The sequence below is a fragment of the Asterias amurensis genome, chromosome 11 (genome assembly GCF_032118995.1).
Source record: "Asterias amurensis chromosome 11, ASM3211899v1".
NCBI lineage: Eukaryota > Metazoa > Echinodermata > Asteroidea > Forcipulatida > Asteriidae > Asterias > Asterias amurensis.
In genome coordinates, this window is record NC_092658.1 from 15,675,838 (window position 1) to 15,698,851 (window position 23,014).

General features: G+C 36.5%; 1 protein-coding gene and 1 long non-coding RNA gene across 2 annotated transcripts in view; both read left to right on the plus strand.

The window, feature by feature from the left end:
- LOC139944069 (uncharacterized) overlaps positions 1–9,708 on the plus strand; it is a 30,925-nt gene extending 21,217 nt beyond the window's left edge. The window contains exons 4-7 of the mRNA XM_071941024.1: positions 2,800–2,888; positions 4,907–4,985; positions 5,511–5,640; positions 6,677–9,708. Coding sequence (XP_071797125.1) covers positions 7,204–8,142 — 939 coding nt within the window. The 5' untranslated portion in view covers positions 2,800–2,888; positions 4,907–4,985; positions 5,511–5,640; positions 6,677–7,203 and the 3' untranslated portion in view covers positions 8,143–9,708. The remainder of the gene's footprint in view (positions 1–2,799; positions 2,889–4,906; positions 4,986–5,510; positions 5,641–6,676) is intronic.
- Positions 9,709–13,545: 3,837 nt separating this feature from the next.
- On the plus strand, positions 13,546–20,602 carry LOC139944632 (uncharacterized). Its single transcript, XR_011787000.1, has 10 exons — positions 13,546–13,916; positions 14,635–14,768; positions 15,700–15,789; positions 16,285–16,411; positions 16,722–16,831; positions 17,336–17,440; positions 17,902–18,057; positions 18,289–18,379; positions 19,457–19,579; positions 19,759–20,602. It is a non-coding gene; the product is annotated as an uncharacterized lncRNA (long non-coding RNA).
- The last annotated feature ends 2,412 nt before the right edge of the window (positions 20,603–23,014 follow it).

The window sequence follows — 23,014 nt, forward strand, 5'->3', positions numbered from 1 at the left end:
AGCTAATCAGCTGTATGCGGGATAGAGTTGTGCAGCGTGTCATACATCAAGCCCGACTCAAACATGCTGCAACGCAACATTTTGGTCGACAGAGTGAGTGAGTGAGTGAGTGAGTGACTCTATTCACAAGTTGAATGAGCACTGGGTCTTCATTGATGTCTGGTTGTGTTTTCACAATGGCAGCGTCATCATGTTCGATTAGCCTTGGCAAATTTTCAGTCCACAAAACACAGTGAGCATGTGGGGATCCAAGCTGTTGAAATTCAATCCTGTATTTGAATATTTTTATTAAAATAATGTAATACTTTGCTGAGAGGACAGGATGTGCTCACAATGAAATTGAAAAACAAACACTTGAGACGATGATCGAAGTGAGGTGCTGCAGTTACTGGGTTGGAGCACAGAAATAAACACCTACACATACTCCACCTAACTGAGAGCTGGTACAATACATGTACAGTGTACGTCCTCCTTAGTGAGATTCTGTCCTTGTTGCTGGGCTTTTGGCTTGAATGGTACAGTATCTGGCCATAATAAACCTGCTTCAGACAGGGCTAAAAACCATGTAAATATCCCAACTTGTCTCACAGCTGCCAACAGTTTGTGCATCACCTTGTGCCAATATGGAGGTGTGCCTCAAAAAGTGTTGAGGAATCAATCTGCATGGTCATTTAAGATTATTTTATTAAGCTTGTCTGGGTCTTTTAAAAGCTTTGCTGTGACATTTTCATCAGGTGATATCTGAATGCTTGTTTTTCTCAAAGCTATGTTTACATTGTCCATTAGTATAGTTGCTCTATACTGAACTGAGCAACAAAAAGTTATTCAATATTCTTGCACTGAAATACTTCTGTGGTGTTCTTCGAGCATAGTGAAACAGAAACTAGCATGGAAAGGCCAAGCTCTTCATCAGAATCAGATTCCAGCATGATTGCAATTGGTCTCTCTCCTTCACCATGTGGCATGTTCAGGATCGTATCAGCATCAAGAGCTGGGTCTAGTGGTTGTACACTTGTATCATACACAGGTCCACGTTGCTGGTCTTCTTCATCTGAGAGATCTTCTCTACCTGACATATTCTTATTTTTACCAGATTCTTGTAAATCTGATGAAGTATTGTTACCTGATGGCTGTGTAGTTTGTTGAGTTGATGGATCAATGTGTGTTACTGTGGGTGAGACAGTTGGCCCTTCTTTTACATGTAGCTCGTGGTATTGCATCACTGTTTGCTCCCCTCAAGTCAAACATTGCCAAGCTTCACCATCCTCCTCCACACAATCTTGAACCCATGAACTATTCTTGCATAAGTCATTGTAGTGAGGATTATTTTGCCTCAGCCAGTCAAGTGCCTGCAGAATAACATGTGGTCGTACATTATCTTACTGAACGTACAATTACATAACTGTCCACGTTTCAATTTGATTGGAATGATGCCGGCAGAATTTAGTGTTTGGAGTAGTGATCTGCGTACTTGCTCTGCATTTGTTTGAACATTTACAACGACTCCCCTTATATGAGCGTGTCTTCCTTTTGGTTGCGCAAGTATTTTCATGAAGGGTGTACCTCTGTGCAAGCAGACGAGCTTCAGGTTTTGTCAGAATGGTCAGCTCATCAGGAATGCCATCTATCTGAATATAAAAGAGCACAGACAGTTGTTACTTATTTAACCTTCTCATAAAAAGAAATCTTACACATCAACACAGTCATGACCACAAGAGTACTTTCAACATACAAGCGAGAGTAAGTGAAAAGTGTGTGTAGTCTGAAATAAATCTTTAGAAACTGTCGCCTCTGAAAAGGTCTTGCTGTGTGAGGATTGGTTATGTTCTTGTCTCCTGCAGTACTTGTGTCCTGCGTATCACCACAAATAAAAATCATCTCCACTTATAGGTGGCTCATATTCGCAGTACATTGTGTAGCTCATTCACTTGTTTCTTTAGAGCACTGTTGTATTTCTTCAGGAAAGTCTGGATGTCGGCATGTCTATTTTTTGTAAAAGGGCCATACATGTACGTGCTTGTTGTACAGCTTTGCCTTGTTCCCCTTCTTGAAGCTTCAGACTCTTTAAGAGCCCTCGAATCTTCTCCAGAGTGTCATTCACTTCTTCCCTCCTCAATCTTCATCATGGAGTAGCAAGCTGCCCACAACAAAACATCAATGTTGTCAGCAGAATTCTGCATTGTCTCAATTAGAATAAAAGAGCTGCTCTAGCCAGACAGTACCAACGCCGTGTGTTTATACACTGCTAAAAATTGTATTCTTGAAATATGAAAAACAGCTTACAATGTATTCTGAGAAAACTTTTCTTGTGTCACTCCCTAGAAAAATACAATTTTTAGCAGTGTACTAATATTAATATTAGTAATAATGCTATTCATGTTCGTGTAGCTCTCACCTTGTGAGGTCTTGTAAACTAGAAAAACAAGCGTGTGTTCAAGTTATTATTCCCCATGGCACATTCAAAACATTTTTATAAGAACAGAAACCTTTTCTAGGAACTACTCATTGATTTTTTTAAAAACTTTCTTCTGCACCTGTTCTCTACGACAGGTCAGCAATGGATTTCACAAAGAGTTATCTCAAGATTAGGACGTAAGAAATACCATTCTTTGTGAAATCCACCTCCTGTACTGATAGCTTTTTTTTCCTCAAAATATCAAATGGCAGTTAAAATTCTTGTTTCCCATCTTTTCTATTCATGTTTTACTTTTGCAAATTGGACGGTTTCCAAAATAAAAGGCTTAATATTTGTGTTTTCTTTTCTTTCATGTGCCCCTTTACCCTGACCGCGCTTGACAGTTTCATCCAGTTTATGTAGATCTTTTGAGGTTTGCTTCCAGTCCCTGTATGGATGCAACAGGAGTAAAATCCCATCTAACAATTACTTGGTAAGTCATCCCAACTGTTTTGCCATAAAATATAAGAAGTGCGTCACACTGTCAGTAAAAACAAGTTAGAAAACTAGAGTAATGCAAAATGCACTCTCATATTTAAAGAGTGAAAGCTTCACTCTCATGTTCCAGAGGTGCCATTTTCGCTCTTTTGAGAGTGAAAGTCAATCTGTGTCACTCGTTTGGGGTGAAATTAGAACGAACTTCACTCTAAATCGAGTTGAAAGTACCAGTCTTTCACTCTTTAAAAAAAGGGGGGGGGGGTTTGCAAGAATGAGTGGTTTTTCCACTATTTTACATTTAAGGACATTACAGAATTGGTAAGAAGACAAAATCTTGAAGATCACAGGTTAACATAAAACTTACATGGTCTAATGATGATGATAGTAGAAAACATCCCTTGAAATATTTCTTCACAGGTTTGTCAGTTTATGTATATGGTGGATTACATAAAGTGCTAACACTGCCAGTTACTGCTTTGTTAGCAAAACCGATTCTTTAATATTCCAATAAGAGAGCATCCCAATAGTAAAATGCACTTTGGTAATGATCAAAAAGGTTTCAAATCAGCAAAAAACACCCTTGTCACACGAAGTAAATTACTTCTTTCTCGAAAACTGTGTCACTTCAGAGGCAGTCGTTTCTCACAATGTTTTATACCACCAACCTCTCCCCATTTCTCGTCACCAAGTAAGGTTTTATGCTAATATTTATTTTGAGAAATTACCAACAGTGACCACTGCCTTTAAAGTAAAATTTGAAAACTTGACATAAAGTTGTCAGTTTAGTTACACACATGGTGTAGACCTACGTCAATTGTGATGTTCTTTGTAGCACTACTACATCTGTAGTTCATTTACTACAAAATAAATTCATCTTTTATTAATTGTGAGATGAGATTAGCCTTTTTGCTTTTCTTAATCATCATTGTAAACTTAAAGGCACTGGACACTATTTAGGGAATAACAGTGCGAGTACCCGGTCTTCACTGCGTGGTAATGACCGGGTTGGTGGCTGGCGCTGTTAACAGTGCCAGCCGGGTACGACTACTGTTATTCCCATTAATAAATACTTTTTTTAGCGAATTAAACGGCTAAAATTTTCCAAATTTTGTGACTTTTCTCTCGGCGGTACTTCCAGACATGTTCAGGGGCCATAACTGATCTTTGAGACCAGTGACTCTTTTAAATAATGATCTGTTCAGCGCCTTCACTGAGGTCAAAGGAGGCAAATGATTGGCAATAGTTGTTCCTTGTGCATTAAAACGCGCGCATGAGCTCGGCGTTAGTTCATACGCACGCACATGTTACAAGCGCGCACTTAAAATTGATACATTTTGCGCGAAGTTGCATTGAAACTAACAGGGATATAAATAAGCGTGCGATACAGTGCAACGCGCAAGGTATACACAATGTATGCTGATTTAGTGGCCACTTACTCGCTATTTTCCAAAGCCGGTCTTTATACCACCGTTAACACTCCCACACGTGACCGGGTTTTGACCAATCAGAGACTTGAAACCGTCCAAGGTATTTATTAACGGTAATTACCCAAAATAAATGTTAGCATAAAATTCATTGTAAATAGCAAGTGAGAGCTGTTGATAGTATCAAACAGAGTGAGAAACTGCTCCCTCTGAAGTAGCGTAGTTTTTAAGGAAAGAGGTAACTTTCACTAAAACCGTTTAATTGAGGTCGTGAATTCAAGGCAATTGTGAGCACAAAACTTGTGCAATGGGGGTGTTTTTTCTTCCATTATGCTCTCGCAACTTTGACAGCCAACTGAGTTTAAATTTTCACAGATTTGTTATTTTATGCATACAGTTTATACATGTAGATACACCAAGTTGAGTAGTCTGGTCTTTGAAAATTGCTTTAAACGACCTGTTGTCCCTCAAATGAGCTTGATTGCCTCAATATGTTTCTACACTATCAATGTACTTTTTCAAATTGTACATTTAAAAAAAAATGGATGTTTCATAACGGTGACAAATTTTACCTTTGTGGTTTTTCTAGGTTCACTAATATGTGGCACTGACTGAGTGAAGGGAGCCTGGGATCAAATCCAGGGATGTTTTGGTGGTTGCTGCTTTAGGTAAATTTCAATCCTGTTAATGTGTCATTTCAAACAATTATCGTTTTGATAAATAGTGGCAAAATGTATCTTGTCCCGTTTCGAACTTGTTTTGTAGAAGTATTTATAGCCACTGGATACCTTGAGTAATTGTCAAAGGCCAGTCTTCTCAATTGGTGTATCCCAACCTGTGCATGAAAAAAAAAACTGTGAAAATGTGAACTCAAGTGGTCGTTGAAGTTGCGAGAGAATAATCTGAGAAAAAAACACCCTTGTCGCATAAGTTGTGTGCTGTCAGATGCTTGAATTTGAGACCTCAGCTGAAGTCTCCAATTCGATTCAAAAAGTTTAGTGAGAAATAACTAAATAACTATGTTACTTCAACGAGAGCCATTCCTCACAAAGTGCTATCAAAAGCTCTCAATTGCTCTCAGTTTTTATGCTACCAATTATTTTGAGTAATAACCATTTGTGTCCAGCGCCTTTAAAGCAGTATAGGTGTTAGGTTATCATGTCTCATAAACTGAAATTTAAATTGTTTTTCAGAACTGAAGATGAGGTACAACACAGCATAGTGACTGCCAACATGGCGTTGGCATCGATAAGGATGTGGCTTGGCTGGAGGCAATGACATCAAGGACTTTATAGCTACCAAGCTACAGTATGCAACTTCAAGGTAAGATCTTGAAAGGCAGTGGACACTAAGGGAATCAGTGTGTGGTGAAGAGGTTTTCAACTAGTGGTTTAATCCCAACGAGGCCTGGTTCTTGATAATTTTACCGAGACGAAGTCGAGGTAAATTATCAAGAGCCAGGCCTCGGCGGGTTTAAACCACTTGTTGAAAACCGATTCATCCCCGTTCATAAATACCTTTTCGGTCAAAAACATCAAAACTTTTTCGTCTAAAAAGTAAAATAAATGCAAAAATTATAATTGTTCAGTGATTTCTTTCAACACAACACCCCTCCAGCTATGAAATGGTTAAGCCCTCCGCTGCCCTCGGGTAAACAACTCCTTATAAGGGAATACTGTGCGCGTCGCGCGTATCGCGTGATGTGGCACAACTGTTTCAGCCGTTGCTCTCGACCAATAGGAATGAAGAAACTGTCTGATAAGAACAGGGGCAAGCTCGGGTGTCACGCCCATGTTTCAACACTTTGTACTGGTCATAAACAAAGGTTTATACACACCCACGTGACGCGCTCTCAACCAATACGAGTAGCGAAACTGTCTGAGGTATTTATGAGTATTGGTTATTACTCAAAATAATTTTGAGCATAAAACCTTATTTGGTAACAACTAATGGGGAGAGGTTGATAGAATAAAAAATTGTGAGAAATGGCTCCTCTGAAGTATGTCAGGAGAGTGATATCTTTGAACTTGCATCTATCTACTCACCACTTAGATGAACAAAATAACTGCTAAAAACCTGACTGTTGAAGCGGTGTGACTCTTCAAAGATAAAAAAACAATTACCGATTGCAAATTTCTATTTGCAGTGTATTAACCTTTTGCTCAGGTATTCGGAGGCATAAACCTGTTTGTGCCAAGCAAAGTCTGATTAAAAAGTCTCACATTATTCATCCAACTTTCAAAAAGATTAATAAGTTCAAAATAGATTGGTCAAACTGTCATGTGGTCTCTAGCTTGCAATAAAATACTTGAGTTGAAATTGTCCTTTTTTTCTTTATTTTGTTTGTTTCACATAATAGATGTTCACTGATTACAAGTAAAGTCATCTGATGAGCAAGGTTGGGTCGAGCCAAGCTTCCATGCTGTTTTACTTCATGAATACTCTCAAGAAGGACCAGTTCCTCACAAGTTAACTTCAGGAGTATGATCTAATATAAGAAACCTTGTACAACAGTCATCAAACCAAGTACATGTACACCAGATAAACGGAAGCAGTTGAGTCATCAGTGGAGTTTTGAATGTTCAGGTCAGTGGAGTGAGAGCAGTCCATTTACAAGATATGCGTGAGGATGGGACAGTAGTGAACGTTCGCCAACATTTTAGATCTTAATATCGTTGAATAATGTGACTCACTGAACTCAGAAGTTAATTGGAACAAAAAAAACCCTGTTTGAAATGGACATTAGTAAAAACAAAGGATCGATCTACCTGAGGATGAACAGTTTATTTTTAGTCCTCTTCATTTCGGACAAGCCTTCCTTTGGACAATGATGTAGCACTTGATCTTCTAGAATTCATCTGCAGTAAGATTAAACTCCAGTACAAGATGATCAACTTCAGGAACAATGAAGTGGATGTGAAACATGAAGACGATTTACTGCTACAATATCAAGAAAAATACAACCAATGTAATATTAGTAATAATAATGATAATATTAACATTAATAATAGTGTTTTTTTTATAGCAGGCATATCTATTGCAAGACTTGAGAAATGCATCCAAGAGATTCGACGTTGGACACAACAAAACTTCCTGAAGTTAAATGATGATAAGACAGAGTTCCTTCTATTTGGGTCACGTCAACAGTTAACTAAGGTTTCAGTGCCATACATCTCCATCGGTGATGCTCGGATAGCTCCCTCGCTGAAATCTCGGAACTTAGGGGTTATTTTTGATTCATCGATGACACTTCAGCCACACATCAACAACATTGTTCGTTTATTATCATATCACATCAGGAATATAGGTAAGATTCGCAAGTACTTGGACAAAAGTGCCACTGAAAAGGTCATTCACGCATTTGTTACTTCTCGTCTTGACAACGGCAATGCTCTTCTTTACAGTCTTCCTAACAACCAGATTTCCCGACTTCAACGGCTCCAAAATACTGCTGCCCGCATTGTGACACTGTCTAGAAAATCCTGTTCTATCACCCCCATTCTGAAACAACTACACTGGCTCCCTATCTCTCAACGAATCATCTTCAAGCTGATGCGCATTGTCCACAAAGCTCTAAATGGCAAGGCTCCCCACTATATTTCTGAACTGCTTCAAGTTTACACTCCATCAAGGAATCTTCGATCAAGTTCTATGCTTCTCCTCATTGAACCCAAGTCTCGACACTCATGGGGTGACAGGTCTTTTTCTTCAGCCGCGCCACGCATCTGGAACTCTCTACCACTTAATCTTCGATCTTGTCTGTGTACTGCAACATTCAAGTCTCTTCTCAAAACTTATCTTATGTCACAGGTTTTCAATGACTAATTTTGTTGTGTCTGTTTTTTCTTTGTGTTGTGTTTTGTGTTGTGTTTTGTTTTTGGTTTTACTGCGCCTTGAACACCCAGCAGGGTGGATATGTGCACATTACAAGTCTTATTATTATTATTATTTATTATTATCTCCCACTCAGTGACGCTCAAGGCGCTTTTGAAATGCATTTTTTCTCTGCAAGGCGTGGGACTAAGTTTGAATGATGAGATCTTTTCAATTTCATAGCACCATGTAAGGGTTTACAAGTGTTGTGGCGCAATATGCTGCCAATCAAACCAGGAACACAGGTGCAAAACCACTTCTCTTTACGATAAAATGCACTAGGTTCTGTTAAATAATAACAGTGGTGTCAATTTATAATACTCCATTTCTGTCTAAAAGACACTGCAATGATTGCAATGAGTTACATAGTAAACACAAAAACATAACTTTTCAAATGGGTTTTGAAGCTGGAACAAGTAGTGACCTGCATCAGTACACAACACACGGGTCCGACTGCTTTGCGTCCAATATGAAGGACGAAGCAATGGTTTTACTTTTGATTTTGGAACTGACACGGTCGGCCGTTTATGGGAGCACGTAATTTTGAGGCATATATGTGTGGGTCAATGTTTATTACTTTTAAAACATCTTTCCAACCGTATGCATTTGATAACATATGGTTACAAACACTTTTCAAAGACCAACTCGAACAATCCAAGGCAATATGTTCCTTTAAGCAAGACCTTAACCATTGCTGTGTCCTTCATATGGGACGTAAAGCGGTTGGACCCGTGTGTTGTGCACTGATGAAGGTCACTACTTGGTTAAAGACACAAGTATCACAACTGGGACTCGACTCGGGGGAGGGGGGGGGGGCTAGGTATTGGGTTTAGAAAGAATGTTACCAATTAGTTTACTGTTTTATGGGAAGTATGTGTTATACAAATATGCAACAGTTTATAATGTATAGAAGTATACAACAGTTTTTTTTTCAATACAACACCTCTCCAGCTATGAAATGGTAAGGCCCTCTGGTGAAAACTCCTTATAAGGAGAATGGAGATCGGTGTGCACATCACGCGTATCCCGTGATGTGGCCCAGTTGTTCCAGCTGATGCTCTCGACCAATAGGAATGAATGAACTGTCTTAATAGCACAGGTGCAAGCTCGCGTGTCACGCCCATGTTTAAACAGACTTTTTACTGGTGTTATACCATCCGTTTAAATACCCCTACGTGATGCCCTCTCAACCAAGCAGAGTGGATTGATTTACGAATACTCATTAACATGGTTTTTATTGACTTGAACCTTTACTTTTTGTGTTGCACACTACAATCAGTAACTCTTTAAATTGTTCTAAAGTGTCTGTCTTGGGGTGGGAGATTACAACCTGTGTTAGACTATGTCATCAAACCAACATGCTACCAGGGGCTTTTTAGAGGTCTTGGTGTTATCTTTTTCAGTATCAGGAAGGTTTTCTCGTAAGAATACAATGTAAATTTAAGTTTAAAATGTTAAATTTCTCTTGACAGTGTGAAATAAATATATATATTAATGTGTTGATGATATGAAACCCAAAACTACTGTGCTGTGGAATGTACACTGTAATGAAGATTACCCTTACATGTTTATATACCTGTTCACTGTAAACATACTTAGTATGTTTCTCACAGGTATCATTTGACCTTTGACATGACCTTTGACTCCCCTGAACTTTGACCTTTGACACCTAAAACAACCTTTTTTATCTCACGTTTTGTACAGTCTCTACATATGGTTTTATTGTTCTATTTAAAGGGAATGTACACGTTTGGTAATTACTCAAAAAACAATATTAACTTAATATTGACTTAGTAACGAGCATTGGGGAGCTGTTAAAACATACTGAGAAACTGCTTCCTGAAGTTGCATAGATTTAAAGAAAGAGGTAATTTCTCACTAAAATAATAAAAGACTTCTGGCTAGAAGTCTTTTATTCCTGTATGAAAGCACACAAATTCGTCCAGCAAGGGTGTTTTTTTCTCTCATAATTTTCTCGCAACTTCGATGAACAATTGCGCCCAAATTTTCAAAATTATATGCTTATGTTAGGATACACCAATTGAGAAGACTGGCCTTTGACAATTACCAAACGTGTACCTTCCCATTAAATTATAAACTCATAAAAGATTTCTTACAATGGCTCCTTTAGATATATTTCTTTATTAATAATAATAATAATAATTTTTTGTATAGCGCTTCATACACATTAAGGGCATCTTGAAGCGCATTAAGTACACCTGGTCACTGGGCCTTAATCAATTCCTTAAACCATCTCAGCTCCCTGGGGAGTATAAAGCATTGAACTAATCAATCACAAGAACCATCTCTGCCCTTGCAGGCACTGAGAATGGACAGAAGTTTTTGGTTAGTGTGTCTTGCTCGAGGATAAAAGTGTCACAACCAGGATTTGAACACACTCTGCTGATTATAGTAAACCCAACACGGTACACGTTTGGTATTTACTCAAAACAAATATTAACCTAAAAACTGACTTGGTAACAAGCATTTGAGAGCTCATGATAGTATAAAACATTGTGAGAAACGGCTCCCTCTGAAGTAGCATATATTTTGAAATAGAGGTGATTTCTCATCTAAAACAATAAAATACTTGTAGCTAGAAGTCTTTTATTCTTATCTGAAAGCACATAAATTCGTCCAACAAGGGTGTTTTCACTTTCATCATGTTCTCCCAACTCCGATGACCAACTGAGCTCAAATTTGCACAGGTTTGTTATTTTACGCATATGTTGAGGATACACCAAGTGAGAACACTGGTCTTTGACAATTACCAATAAAACGACAGTTTAGATAAAAGTTTAACATTAAAGGAAGACGTTGCCTTGAATCGGTCGAGTTGGTCTTTGAAAAGCGTTTGTAACCGTTTGTTATAAAATGCATTATGGTTAGAAAGATGTTTAAAAAGTAGAATACAATTATCCACAAAGATTTGCCTCGAAAAGTTTTCCTTTTATTTTACGAACTAACACGGTCGGCCATTTATGGGAGTCAGAAATTTGTCTCTCATTAAATATGGCTGATCGTGTTTGTCGACGAGGTAAAAAAACAACAACAAAAACACGCAATTTCGAATAATACTTTATACTCTACTTTTAAAATATATTTATAATCAAAAGCATTCTATAACAAACGCTTACATACGCTTTTCAAAGACCAACTCGACCGATCCAAGGCAACGTGTTCCTTTAAGTAAAAGGGTTTATTATATCGTTAAATTTGTATCTAAACAGTTAGCTTTGCGTAAAAAAAAAACTGTTAAGAAATAAGTTTAAAATTTAAATAAACTTCAATATTAAGCTTAACTTTTTCATTTCTCATAATGACTGTGTTTTTCTAACGGGGACTTTGTTTTTAGTTATGTGAGCGCCATGGTTCATGGTTTTCGGTGGAGTTTATATAATGCTATGCACATTATTTTTACTAACATTATCATTGCTATAGAGAAATGACGTACATTTAGGGATACAAATTACAATTCAAAAGTTATGAAGAGAAGTCGCGAGACGAGAGACGTCATAATGTAACTTTGTATATTGACCAATCACAGCTGTCTATTGAAGAAACCCAATGATATTAATGAGTAATCTTTATTTTATTGATTATCATAACAAAGTGATCATTGATAAATTTTGAAAGATAATTAAGATTTATTTCAAAACAATTTACAACCAAATCAACTATTTTACTCAGGAATTTGAGTGATTTGAGTGACGCACGATTTATGAAGTGCGCCCTCTGTCATATCAAAGTTTTTTCAAATTGTGAACACCACCGATTTTTGTTAAGGGGAAAAAGTTGTTTTCTTTCATCCAAGCAGACAAACCAAGTGCTAAGTTTTGTGTTTTGTTGGAAAGCTTTTGTGTGAATTTCTTCTCATTTGCCAAACCCCGTTTTGCCATTTTCTAGGATCGAGACTACGTGCGCGCCTAGAATGACGACATCAAGAAGTCAACAAGATGGCGACCATCCCCGCGCTTTTGGTGACTGAGAATTCCTGAATCTAGCGAGCTGAGGAAGCTTAAAATGTCTTCGTCAAGGACACCTGTAAGTATGAAATTGATTGCAGAAATAACATTGTAACAATCTGCGCTGATGGTGTGGTATTTTGGACTGAGTTTGCATGTTGAATTTTTATTTTTACAAAATTGCTTTGTCCTCGGAAGATTTTTTTGAACTGAAGGTAACCATTTAGTCTTAAGACATTGTTTTGCCAATTTTAGGGTCAAGACTTGTAGCTCAGAATATTTACTAGACGGGGGATTTATTTTTAAGACAATTGGAGTCAAAATGAGAATACAGTTCTTTTGATCTGAACTGTTTCATTTGAAATACACTACTAAGGTCTGTGTTTTGGGTGGTACTCGGCAGAATTGAACTATAATTTGTGAAACTCAAATTCAACATTGAACAAAAATGTTGAATTAAAGTGAGAACACTGGTCTTTGACAATTACCAATAAAACGACAGTTTAGATAAAAGTTTAACATTAAAGGAAGACGTTGCCTTGAATCGGTCGAGTTGGTCTTTGAAAAGCGTTTGTAACCGTTTGTTATAAAATGCATTATGGTTAGAAAGATGTTTAAAAAGTAGAATACAATTATCCACAAAGATTTGCCTCGAAAAGTTTTCCTTTTATTTTACGAACTAACACGGTCGGCCATTTATGGGAGTCAGAAATTTGTCTCTCATTAAATATGGCTGATCGTGTTTGTCGACGAGGTAAAAAAACAACAACAAAAACACGCAATTTCGAATAATACTTTATACTCTACTTTTAAAATATATTTATAATCAAAAGCATTCTATAACAAACGCTTACATACGCTTTTCAAAGACCAACTCGACCGATCCAAGGCAACGTGTTCCTTTAAGTAAAAGGGTTTATTATATCGTTAAATTTGTATCTAAACAGTTAGCTTTGCGTAAAAAAAAAACTGTTAAGAAATAAGTTTAAAATTTAAATAAACTTCAATATTAAGCTTAACTTTTTCATTTCTCATAATGACTGTGTTTTTCTAACGGGGACTTTGTTTTTAGTTATGTGAGCGCCATGGTTCATGGTTTTCGGTGGAGTTTATATAATGCTATGCACATTATTTTTACTAACATTATCATTGCTATAGAGAAATGACGTACATTTAGGGATACAAATTACAATTCAAAAGTTATGAAGAGAAGTCGCGAGACGAGAGACGTCATAATGTAACTTTGTATATTGACCAATCACAGCTGTCTATTGAAGAAACCCAATGATATTAATGAGTAATCTTTATTTTATTGATTATCATAACAAAGTGATCATTGATAAATTTTGAAAGATAATTAAGATTTATTTCAAAACAATTTACAACCAAATCAACTATTTTACTCAGGAATTTGAGTGATTTGAGTGACGCACGATTTATGAAGTGCGCCCTCTGTCATATCAAAGTTTTTTCAAATTGTGAACACCACCGATTTTTGTTAAGGGGAAAAAGTTGTTTTCTTTCATCCAAGCAGACAAACCAAGTGCTAAGTTTTGTGTTTTGTTGGAAAGCTTTTGTGTGAATTTCTTCTCATTTGCCAAACCCCGTTTTGCCATTTTCTAGGATCGAGACTACGTGCGCGCCTAGAATGACGACATCAAGAAGTCAACAAGATGGCGACCATCCCCGCGCTTTTGGTGACTGAGAATTCCTGAATCTAGCGAGCTGAGGAAGCTTAAAATGTCTTCGTCAAGGACACCTGTAAGTATGAAATTGATTGCAGAAATAACATTGTAACAATCTGCGCTGATGGTGTGGTATTTTGGACTGAGTTTGCATGTTGAATTTTTATTTTTACAAAATTGCTTTGTCCTCGGAAGATTTTTTTGAACTGAAGGTAACCATTTAGTCTTAAGACATTGTTTTGCCAATTTTAGGGTCAAGACTTGTAGCTCAGAATATTTACTAGACGGGGGATTTATTTTTAAGACAATTGGAGTCAAAATGAGAATACAGTTCTTTTGATCTGAACTGTTTCATTTGAAATACACTACTAAGGTCTGTGTTTTGGGTGGTACTCGGCAGAATTGAACTATAATTTGTGAAACTCAAATTCAACATTGAACAAAAATGTTGAATTAAAACAAAACCTCCGGACTTGTCCTTTTTCTTTTAGTTTACTGGCCTGAAACTGAATTCACTGGCCTGGGCAGTGTAAAGACCGAGCCCTAAAATGAAAACAGCTGAAAGAACAGTTGAAACAACAGAAACATGCAAACTGACAGAACATTCTTTTCACCCTAATTTGTTTTTTTATTGTAAACACTTTGGCAATTCCTGTATATTTCCTATTGTAAATAATGATTTTTTAATAATTTTGTGCCTTCGGTGAAATTTCTAGTTGTACCTAAAGTGGTGGTGGGGGAGGGGGTGGTTCTATCCAAACCTTCATTTTTTTTTTTTTTTTTTTAATCGCCAGGGTTTATGAAATGATAATTCATTTGGAAGAATATTCTACAGGTTCAACACTCAAAGACTCACATCAGAGGTGTGCAGCGTTGCTGTAAGAAGATTGACGTCTGCTCATAAACCAGTTTAAGACTGGACCTTGAGGTAAGATTTCTCCATTAACATGGCTTGCTGACTTAATCTAAATGTGGAACTGCAGTTTCAACCATGAATCTGCATTTAAATTACTATCCCTTTAACCAAGACTTTCACACACATAATTTGTTTTTCTGTAGACTGGTAGAGTTAAGCCTGTATGAAGAAGTTTACCTTGAGTCACAACTGTCGTTGTTTTGTATGCAGTCAAAACCAGACTATTTGATGTAAAACCGTTAGAGAAGAACACGTTGGCTTGGATCGACCGAGTTGGTCTTTGCAAAGCGTTTGTAACCGTTTGTTATAAAATGCATATGGTTAGATTAAAAGTAGAATACAATGATCCACATACATTTGCCTCAAAATTGCTTGGTTTTCCTTACACTTTGCGAACTAACACGGTTGGCCATTTGTAATCGGCCAACGGCCATTGTAATCGGCCGACCGTTTTTGTCGACAAGGTAAAAGGAAAACCAAGCAGGTTCAAGTGATACTTGTGTGGATCATTATATTCTACTTTTAAAATATCTTTCTAATCATTTGCATTCTATAATAAACAGTTACATACGCTTTTGAAAGACCAACTCGACCGATCCAAGGCAACGTGTTCCTTTAAAAACTTCAACAATAGCCAAGTGGTGCAACTAAAGATCAAATTCGTTTTTGTTTTGTTTTTGACAAGTATTTGTAGCTCTTTGATGGTATTCTTCAAACGCGTATTTGGGTGGCATTGTTAGCTTATGCGTAAAGCGCTCACCTCACTGAGGTGACACTGCTGTCATACCCAGCCAGGGTCATATGTGAGTGAGTTGTGCATTGTTTCTGTGTGCCAAGAGGATTTTCTAGACCATCTGGTTTTCCTCCCTTGGTAAAAATCAAACCCTTTAAGTACTTGAAAGGTTATCATGTCTGAAACAGTGTTATTTGATTTGTTTTTCAGGACTTAAGATGGAATGACATCGTGGCATAGGGAGTGACATCATTGCGGCTATCAGTTGAAACCTGGAAGACCTTGGATAGGTTTGTTATGGTAAGGGGGCAGTGAGATGTGACATTTAAAATGGCAAGTTGACTTACTCAAAGCATATTTATGATATTGATTTGTAATTATTGATAATAAAATGGATAAGTTTTAATCTGAAACATCAGTAATTTTTAAAACTATACCAGTACCAATCCCCTCCAGAGAAACACTTATATTCAATTCAAATCAACTGTACATTTACTTCCATAATGCAAAGTGTACATGTGTAAAAGACATAATAAACAAAGATATGTGAAGAACTATTAGAATACTAATTACATTCGACAAAATGAAAAAGAAGCAAATACTTCTATCTGAAATACTTTATTGTCAAGGAAATAACATTTGAAGATATCATGTTGCATATTATGATTGCTGCATTCAAAACAAGCCTATAGTGTTAGTTAGCATATACATGTAGTCAAGAACAAAAGACAAACTATTAAATTCAATCCTGAAAGTCTATGTTTTTCATTTTTTTATTATGATATTCTAACACAGGGCAGTCTTTATGCTTTTTGGAAGAATGTTCCACAGGTTCAACGCTCAGAGGTTCACATCAGAGATGTGTCTTGCTGTAAGACGAATGACGTCTACTCCGAAACAAGTTTTTAAACTGAATCTTGAGGTAAAATTTCTCTATTAACTCGGCTTGCTGACTAAATCTAAATGCTGGCCTGTGTGTTGTACTGTGGCTCTTAAATTAATTTAATATCCATTTTAACCAAAACTTGTGGAGTTGAACAAGTACCATGAAGAGTTCACCATGAGTCACAGCTGCCGTTGTTTGCAGTCAAACCAAGGCTATTTGTTGTAAAACCTTTAAAGACTTGAACATTAGCCCAGTGCAGTTGTGAAATGTTACATCAAATTACATTTCATATTACAAGCATTATTGTATGTGGTTCAAAAAAAAGTGAATTTGAATTTGTTGTCAGGACTTAATATGGAGTGACATCGTGGCATGGGGATTGACATCTTGGCGCAGGAAGTGACATCATTGCGGCTATCAGTTGGAACCTGGAAGACCTTGGATAGGTTTGTTATGGTAAGGGGGCAGTGAGATGTGACATTTCAAATGGTACACAAAACATATTTATGATAATTATTGAGAATAAAGTGGATCAGTTTCAATCTGAAATAATAATAACTACCAAATTTATACCAAACCAATTCCTTTTGATGAATACTTCAGCTTAATTAAATTCAACCCTACATTTTATTTTCATTGTGCAAAGTGTTGATGTGTACAAGTAAATATAAGGATAAATTGAACAACGATTTGTGAATAAAAAGATATATACACAAGAAAGAGGCAAATATACTTCTCTCGAAAATACTAAATTGTTGAGGAAATAGTATTAGAATATATCATATGTTGCATTTTTTGATCGCTGCAATCAAAAGAAGCGTGTTAATGTGGACAGAGTCATAGAACAAAACATTAACTATGTTATACAATCAAAAATGTCTTTGTTTTTCTGTTTGTAAATGAAGTATAGCCTTTTCTAGCTGTACCTTTTTTAAAGATGTTCTTTATGCTTTTTGGAAGAATATTCCATAGGTTCAACGCTCGAGATGCACATTATTAGAGGTGTGTCTTGCTGTAAGAAGACTGAAATCTAGTCATTAGTAAGTTACAGACTACAACCTTAAGGTAAGATTTCTCTATGAGTTCAGCATGATAACTCTATCTTAGTGCAGTGCCTTATTAATAATAATATGTCCACAGTTTTCTGTATTCCAAGCTATTCCATGAATCCCCAAAGAAGACAACCTCTATTATTACCTCATCTTAAGATTTCCTTTTGAAGACGCGCTAAGAATCTATCAACTTTTACAATGAAACATTTAGAGAACATAATTTCCAATGATCTACTTTTTTTTCTTGGGAAACAACCCAACATTATGTATACAATTAATGCGCATAGTTTCAGAATGCTGAAGTAAACTGAATGATAAAATAATGTAAGTGTTGATTCAAGTGGTGCACCGTCGGATCAAACCACACTCCATGTTTATTTTTAAACAACTATTTGTATGTTGAGTAAAGTGTTCTTCAAAGAAGTGTTTGCAAGGTTTATGTCTAATAAAAGTGAAATTTTAATTGTTATTCAGGACTGAAGATTGGAGTCACATCAGGGCATTAGGAATGACACCATGGCGTAGGGAGTGACACCATTTTTTCTACTCTCAAACTGAACCCTGTTTCTGTGCCATCTCAAAGCTTGAAAGCTGAAGTTGTGCAGCGCTTAAAGGCAGTGGACACTATTGGTAATTACTCAAAATAATTATAATCATGAAACTTTTCTTGATTACGAGTACTGGGGAGAGGTTGATAGTAAAAAACATTGTGAGAAACAGCTCCCTCTAAAGAGACGTAGTTTTCAAGAGATAAGTTATTTTCCACAAACTTGATTTCGAGACCTCAGCATAGCATACAATCTGCATGTGTCTTTGGACTCGACTTGATTCTTTGTTACGCATTATCCTTTGTCTTTACAGCTACTGGTGGAAAGAATCATCAGCCATCATGAAACCTTGATCCAATCCAGCTGAGGCAGATCCCAAGCTTCAATAGATTCTATCAATCCAGGTAAGTTTTCAGCAGTTCCCTTTTTTTTATTATACAAATATCCAGTACGCAGCAATTCTTAATTTTCAACTCTACTGCCTGTAAGCTTTTAACAACTGGCTACTGAAATAAAAAGATTTGAATTACGGTGACCTTCATCAGTAGAACACACTGCCATTGAAATAAAACTAATAATAATAAAACGTCAATCTTCCGAACCGAATATGTTCCCGTAAGAAGAATTGTACCTATTAGGACAGTCTGAGAAACATTACTGCCGTAACACTGCCCAGATTTAAATTTAGGGGCATAAAAACTGATGTCTTTTCAAAAAACCACTTTCCCTCAAATTAAGATATTTTTAAAATGCTTTAGGCTGGCTGGTGCTGTATAAAGCTTTTTATTGCCATTTAATTTGAAGGGCAATAACCAAGTGTAAGTTTAATAAAGCAGAGACAGCATTACATTCAATAAGATAGAAACTTACAACCCTAAGAAATTTTACACCATTTTTGGACATGCTTGCCTTTGTAGGAAAGACATGAGAGACTTCAGTCAAAAAGAAATTCAATTATCTGTTACTCAGCTGTTCAAGGACAAATTTCAGTGAATGACACACTGTTTAACACTCAGAAATGATTTTGGGGGTTTGGAAAGCATGCAAGCTGAAAGGCAACTCTAAAGGCACAAAGACACTACTCATAATTTCTGAAACTAGTTGTTACCATAAAAAATGACTTGGTACCGAGCATAGAGAGCGGTTGTTGGTACAAAAAACATTGTGAGAAATAAATTACTCTACAGTAACATAGTTTTTCAGTAAAGATGTATCTTCTCAAATAATAACTGAAGTCTTTTATTGTGCATCTGAAAGCACACAAGAGTGTTTTTTCTTTCATTATTTTCTTGCAAATTTTCATTTTTGTTTTAATTTTATGCATATGTTAGGATACACCAAGTGAGAAAACTAGTCTTTGACAATTACCAAACATATCCAGTGCCTTTAAGGAATGAATGATGTTCATTCAGAACCATTTGCAGACATGTTTGTTTATAAGCCCAAAACTAATGCAAGAAACTAATTGTTTTATTTTACAGAGAACATAACTGGTACTAGATGATTGAGGCAGTATTTACTCTACATGCAAGGCTCCAGTGTCATTTCTACACTGAGTGTTGACTATATAAGTCTATCGGAAGGATATGCAATTGCTGAAAAAGGTACGCAAAACAATAAATGGTTTCTAGTACAAACTGCAATGTCTATGTCTTATTCAATGTTCTTTATACGTTTAATTACCACTTCCCTTGTGTCAAGTAGTACACTTGAGTAATACTATCCGATCTTGAATCGAAGTTGATTTTTTGTAACCATAAATCGTTATCTTTTGTCTTTACAGGACCATGGGTACAATCTTTATGCGCCGTCATGGAGCTTACATTAAAGAACTGAGAAGACCAAGGATCAAGAGAGTCATCTTGTACAGATTCTTGTAATGAAAAGACTGCTTTCACTTTATCGTGGACAAATGCTTAACGTCAAACTTCAACTTCCCTTCTCATGGTAGTTCACTTCTCTTCATACGTCTAACAACTTCTCTCCTTTCATCTGATATCTTCTCTCCATACATCTTACTCACTTCCCTTCATACGTCTAACAAATTCTCTCCTTACGTCTGACAACTTCTCTCCATACGTCTAACAGCTTCCCTTCTTACATCTAATTTACTTCTCTTCATTCGTCTAACAACTTCTCTCCATACATCTAACAACTTCTCTCCATACGTCTCACAACTTCTCTTCATACATCTAATTTACTTCTCTTCCTATGTCTGACAACTTCTCTCCATATGTCTAACAACTTCTCTCCATACGTCTAACAACTTCTCTTCTTACGTCTGACAACTTCTCTCCATACGTCTAACAACTTCTCTCCATACGTCTAACAACTTCCCATCTTACATCTAATTTACTTCCCTTCATTTGTCTAACAACTTCTCTCCATACATCTAACAACTTCTCTTCATACGTCTGACAACTTCTCTCCATACGTCTCACAACTTCTCTTCATACGTCTCACAACTTCTCTTCATACGTCTAATTTACTTCTCTTCATCCGTCTAATTTACTTCTCTTCATATGTCTGACACTTTACTTCTCTTTATATGTCTGACAACTTCTCTCCATACGTCTTACAACTTCTCTCCATACGTCTATTTGTACTTTAATGTAACAGTTAATTTTGAATGTTTAACTTATCTAAACAGTTGTAATAAAGTACATTTTATTGCATTTGCTTAATGAGAGTAAGAAATAAAGAAATATAACAGAAACAACTTGTATTAAAGAGTCCTTTATTTGAGTCTATATTTTAGTCTATATTTTAAATAGAATAAACCATATAGAGACTGTACAAACGTGAGATAAACGTTTTTTTTTAGAGGGGTCAAAGGTCAAAGTTCAGGGGTGCAAAGCAAAGTGGGCAAAGTGGGCAAAGGACTGTTCTAAGCAAAGTGGGCAAAGTGGGCAAAAGACCATGTGCAAACCAAAGTGGGCAAAGTGGGCAAAAGACCATGTGCATATGGTCCTTTGCCCACTTTGGTTTGCACATGGTCTTTTGCCCACTTTGGTTTGCACATGGTCTTTTGCCCACTTTGCCCACTTTGGTTTGCACATGGTCTTTTGCCCACTTTGCCCACTTTGGTTTGCACATGGTCTTTTGCCCACTTTGCCCACTTTGCTTAGAACAGTCCTTTGCCCACTTTGCCCACTTTGCTTTGCACCCCTGAACTTTGACCTTTGACCCCTCTAAAAAAAACGTTTATCTCACGTTTGTACAGTCTCTATATGGTTTATTCTATTTAAAATATAGACTACAATATAGACTCAAATAAAGGACTCTTTAATACAAGTTGTTTCTGTTATATTTCTTTATTTCTTACTCTCATTAAGCAAATGCAATAAAATGTACTTTATTACAACTGTTTAGATAAGTTAAACATTCAAAATTAACTGTTACATTAAAGTACAAATAGACGTATGGAGAGAAGTTGTAAGACGTATGGAGAGAAGTTGTCAGACATATGAAGAGAAGTAAAGTGTCAGACATATGAAGAGAAGTAAATTAGACGGATGAAGAGAAGTAAATTAGACGTATGAAGAGAAGTTGTGAGACGTATGAAGAGAAGTTGTGAGACGTATGGAGAGAAGTTGTCAGACGTATGAAGAGAAGTTGTTAGATGTATGGAGAGAAGTTGTTAGACAAATGAAGGGAAGTAAATTAGATGTAAGATGGGAAGTTGTTAGACGTATGGAGAGAAGTTGTTAGACGTATGGAGAGAAGTTGTCAGACGTAAGAAGAGAAGTTGTTAGACGTATGGAGAGAAGTTGTTAGACATATGGAGAGAAGTTGTCAGACATAGGAAGAGAAGTAAATTAGATGTATGAAGAGAAGTTGTGAGACGTATGGAGAGAAGTTGTTAGATGTATGGAGAGAAGTTGTTAGACGAATGAAGAGAAGTAAATTAGATGTAAGAAGGGAAGCTGTTAGACGTATGGAGAGAAGTTGTCAGACGTAAGGAGAGAATTTGTTAGACGTATGAAGGGAAGTGAGTTAGATGTATGGAGAGAAGATATCAGATGAAAGGAGAGAAGTTGTTAGACGTATGAAGAGAAGTGAACTACCATGAGAAGGGAAGTTAAAGTTTGACGTTAAGCATTTGTCCACGATAAAGTGAAAGCAGTCTTTTCATTACAAGAATCTGTACAAGATGACTCTCTTGATCCTTGGTCTTCTCAGTTCTTTAATGTAAGCTCCATGACGGCGCATAAAGATTGTACCCATGGTCCTGTAAAGACAAAAGATAACGATTTATGGTTACAAAAAATCAACTTCGATTCAAGATCGGATAGTATTACTCAAGTGTACTACTTGACACAAGGGAAGTGGTAATTAAACGTATAAAGAACATTGAATAAGACATAGACATTGCAGTTTGTACTAGAAACCATTTATTGTTTTGCGTACCTTTTTCAGCAATTGCATATCCTTCCGATAGACTTATATAGTCAACACTCAGTGTAGAAATGACACTGGAGCCTTGCATGTAGAGTAAATACTGCCTCAATCATCTAGTACCAGTTATGTTCTCTGTAAAATAAAACAATTAGTTTCTTGCATTAGTTTTGGGCTTATAAACAAACATGTCTGCAAATGGTTCTGAATGAACATCATTCATTCCTTAAAGGCACTGGATATGTTTGGTAATTGTCAAAGACTAGTTTTCTCACTTGGTGTATCCTAACATATGCATAAAATTAAAACAAAAATGAAAATTTGCAAGAAAATAATGAAAGAAAAAACACTCTTGTGTGCTTTCAGATGCACAATAAAAGACTTCAGTTATTATTTGAGAAGATACATCTTTACTGAAAAACTATGTTACTGTAGAGTAATTTATTTCTCACAATGTTTTTTGTACCAACAACCGCTCTCTGGGCTCGGTACCAAGTCATTTTTTATGGTAACAACTAGTTTCAGAAATTATGAGTAGTGTCTTTGTGCCTTCAGAGTTGCCTTTCAGCTTGCATGCTTTCCAAACCCCCAAAATCATTTCTGAGTGTTAAACAGTGTGTCATTCACTGATTGTTAGAAAT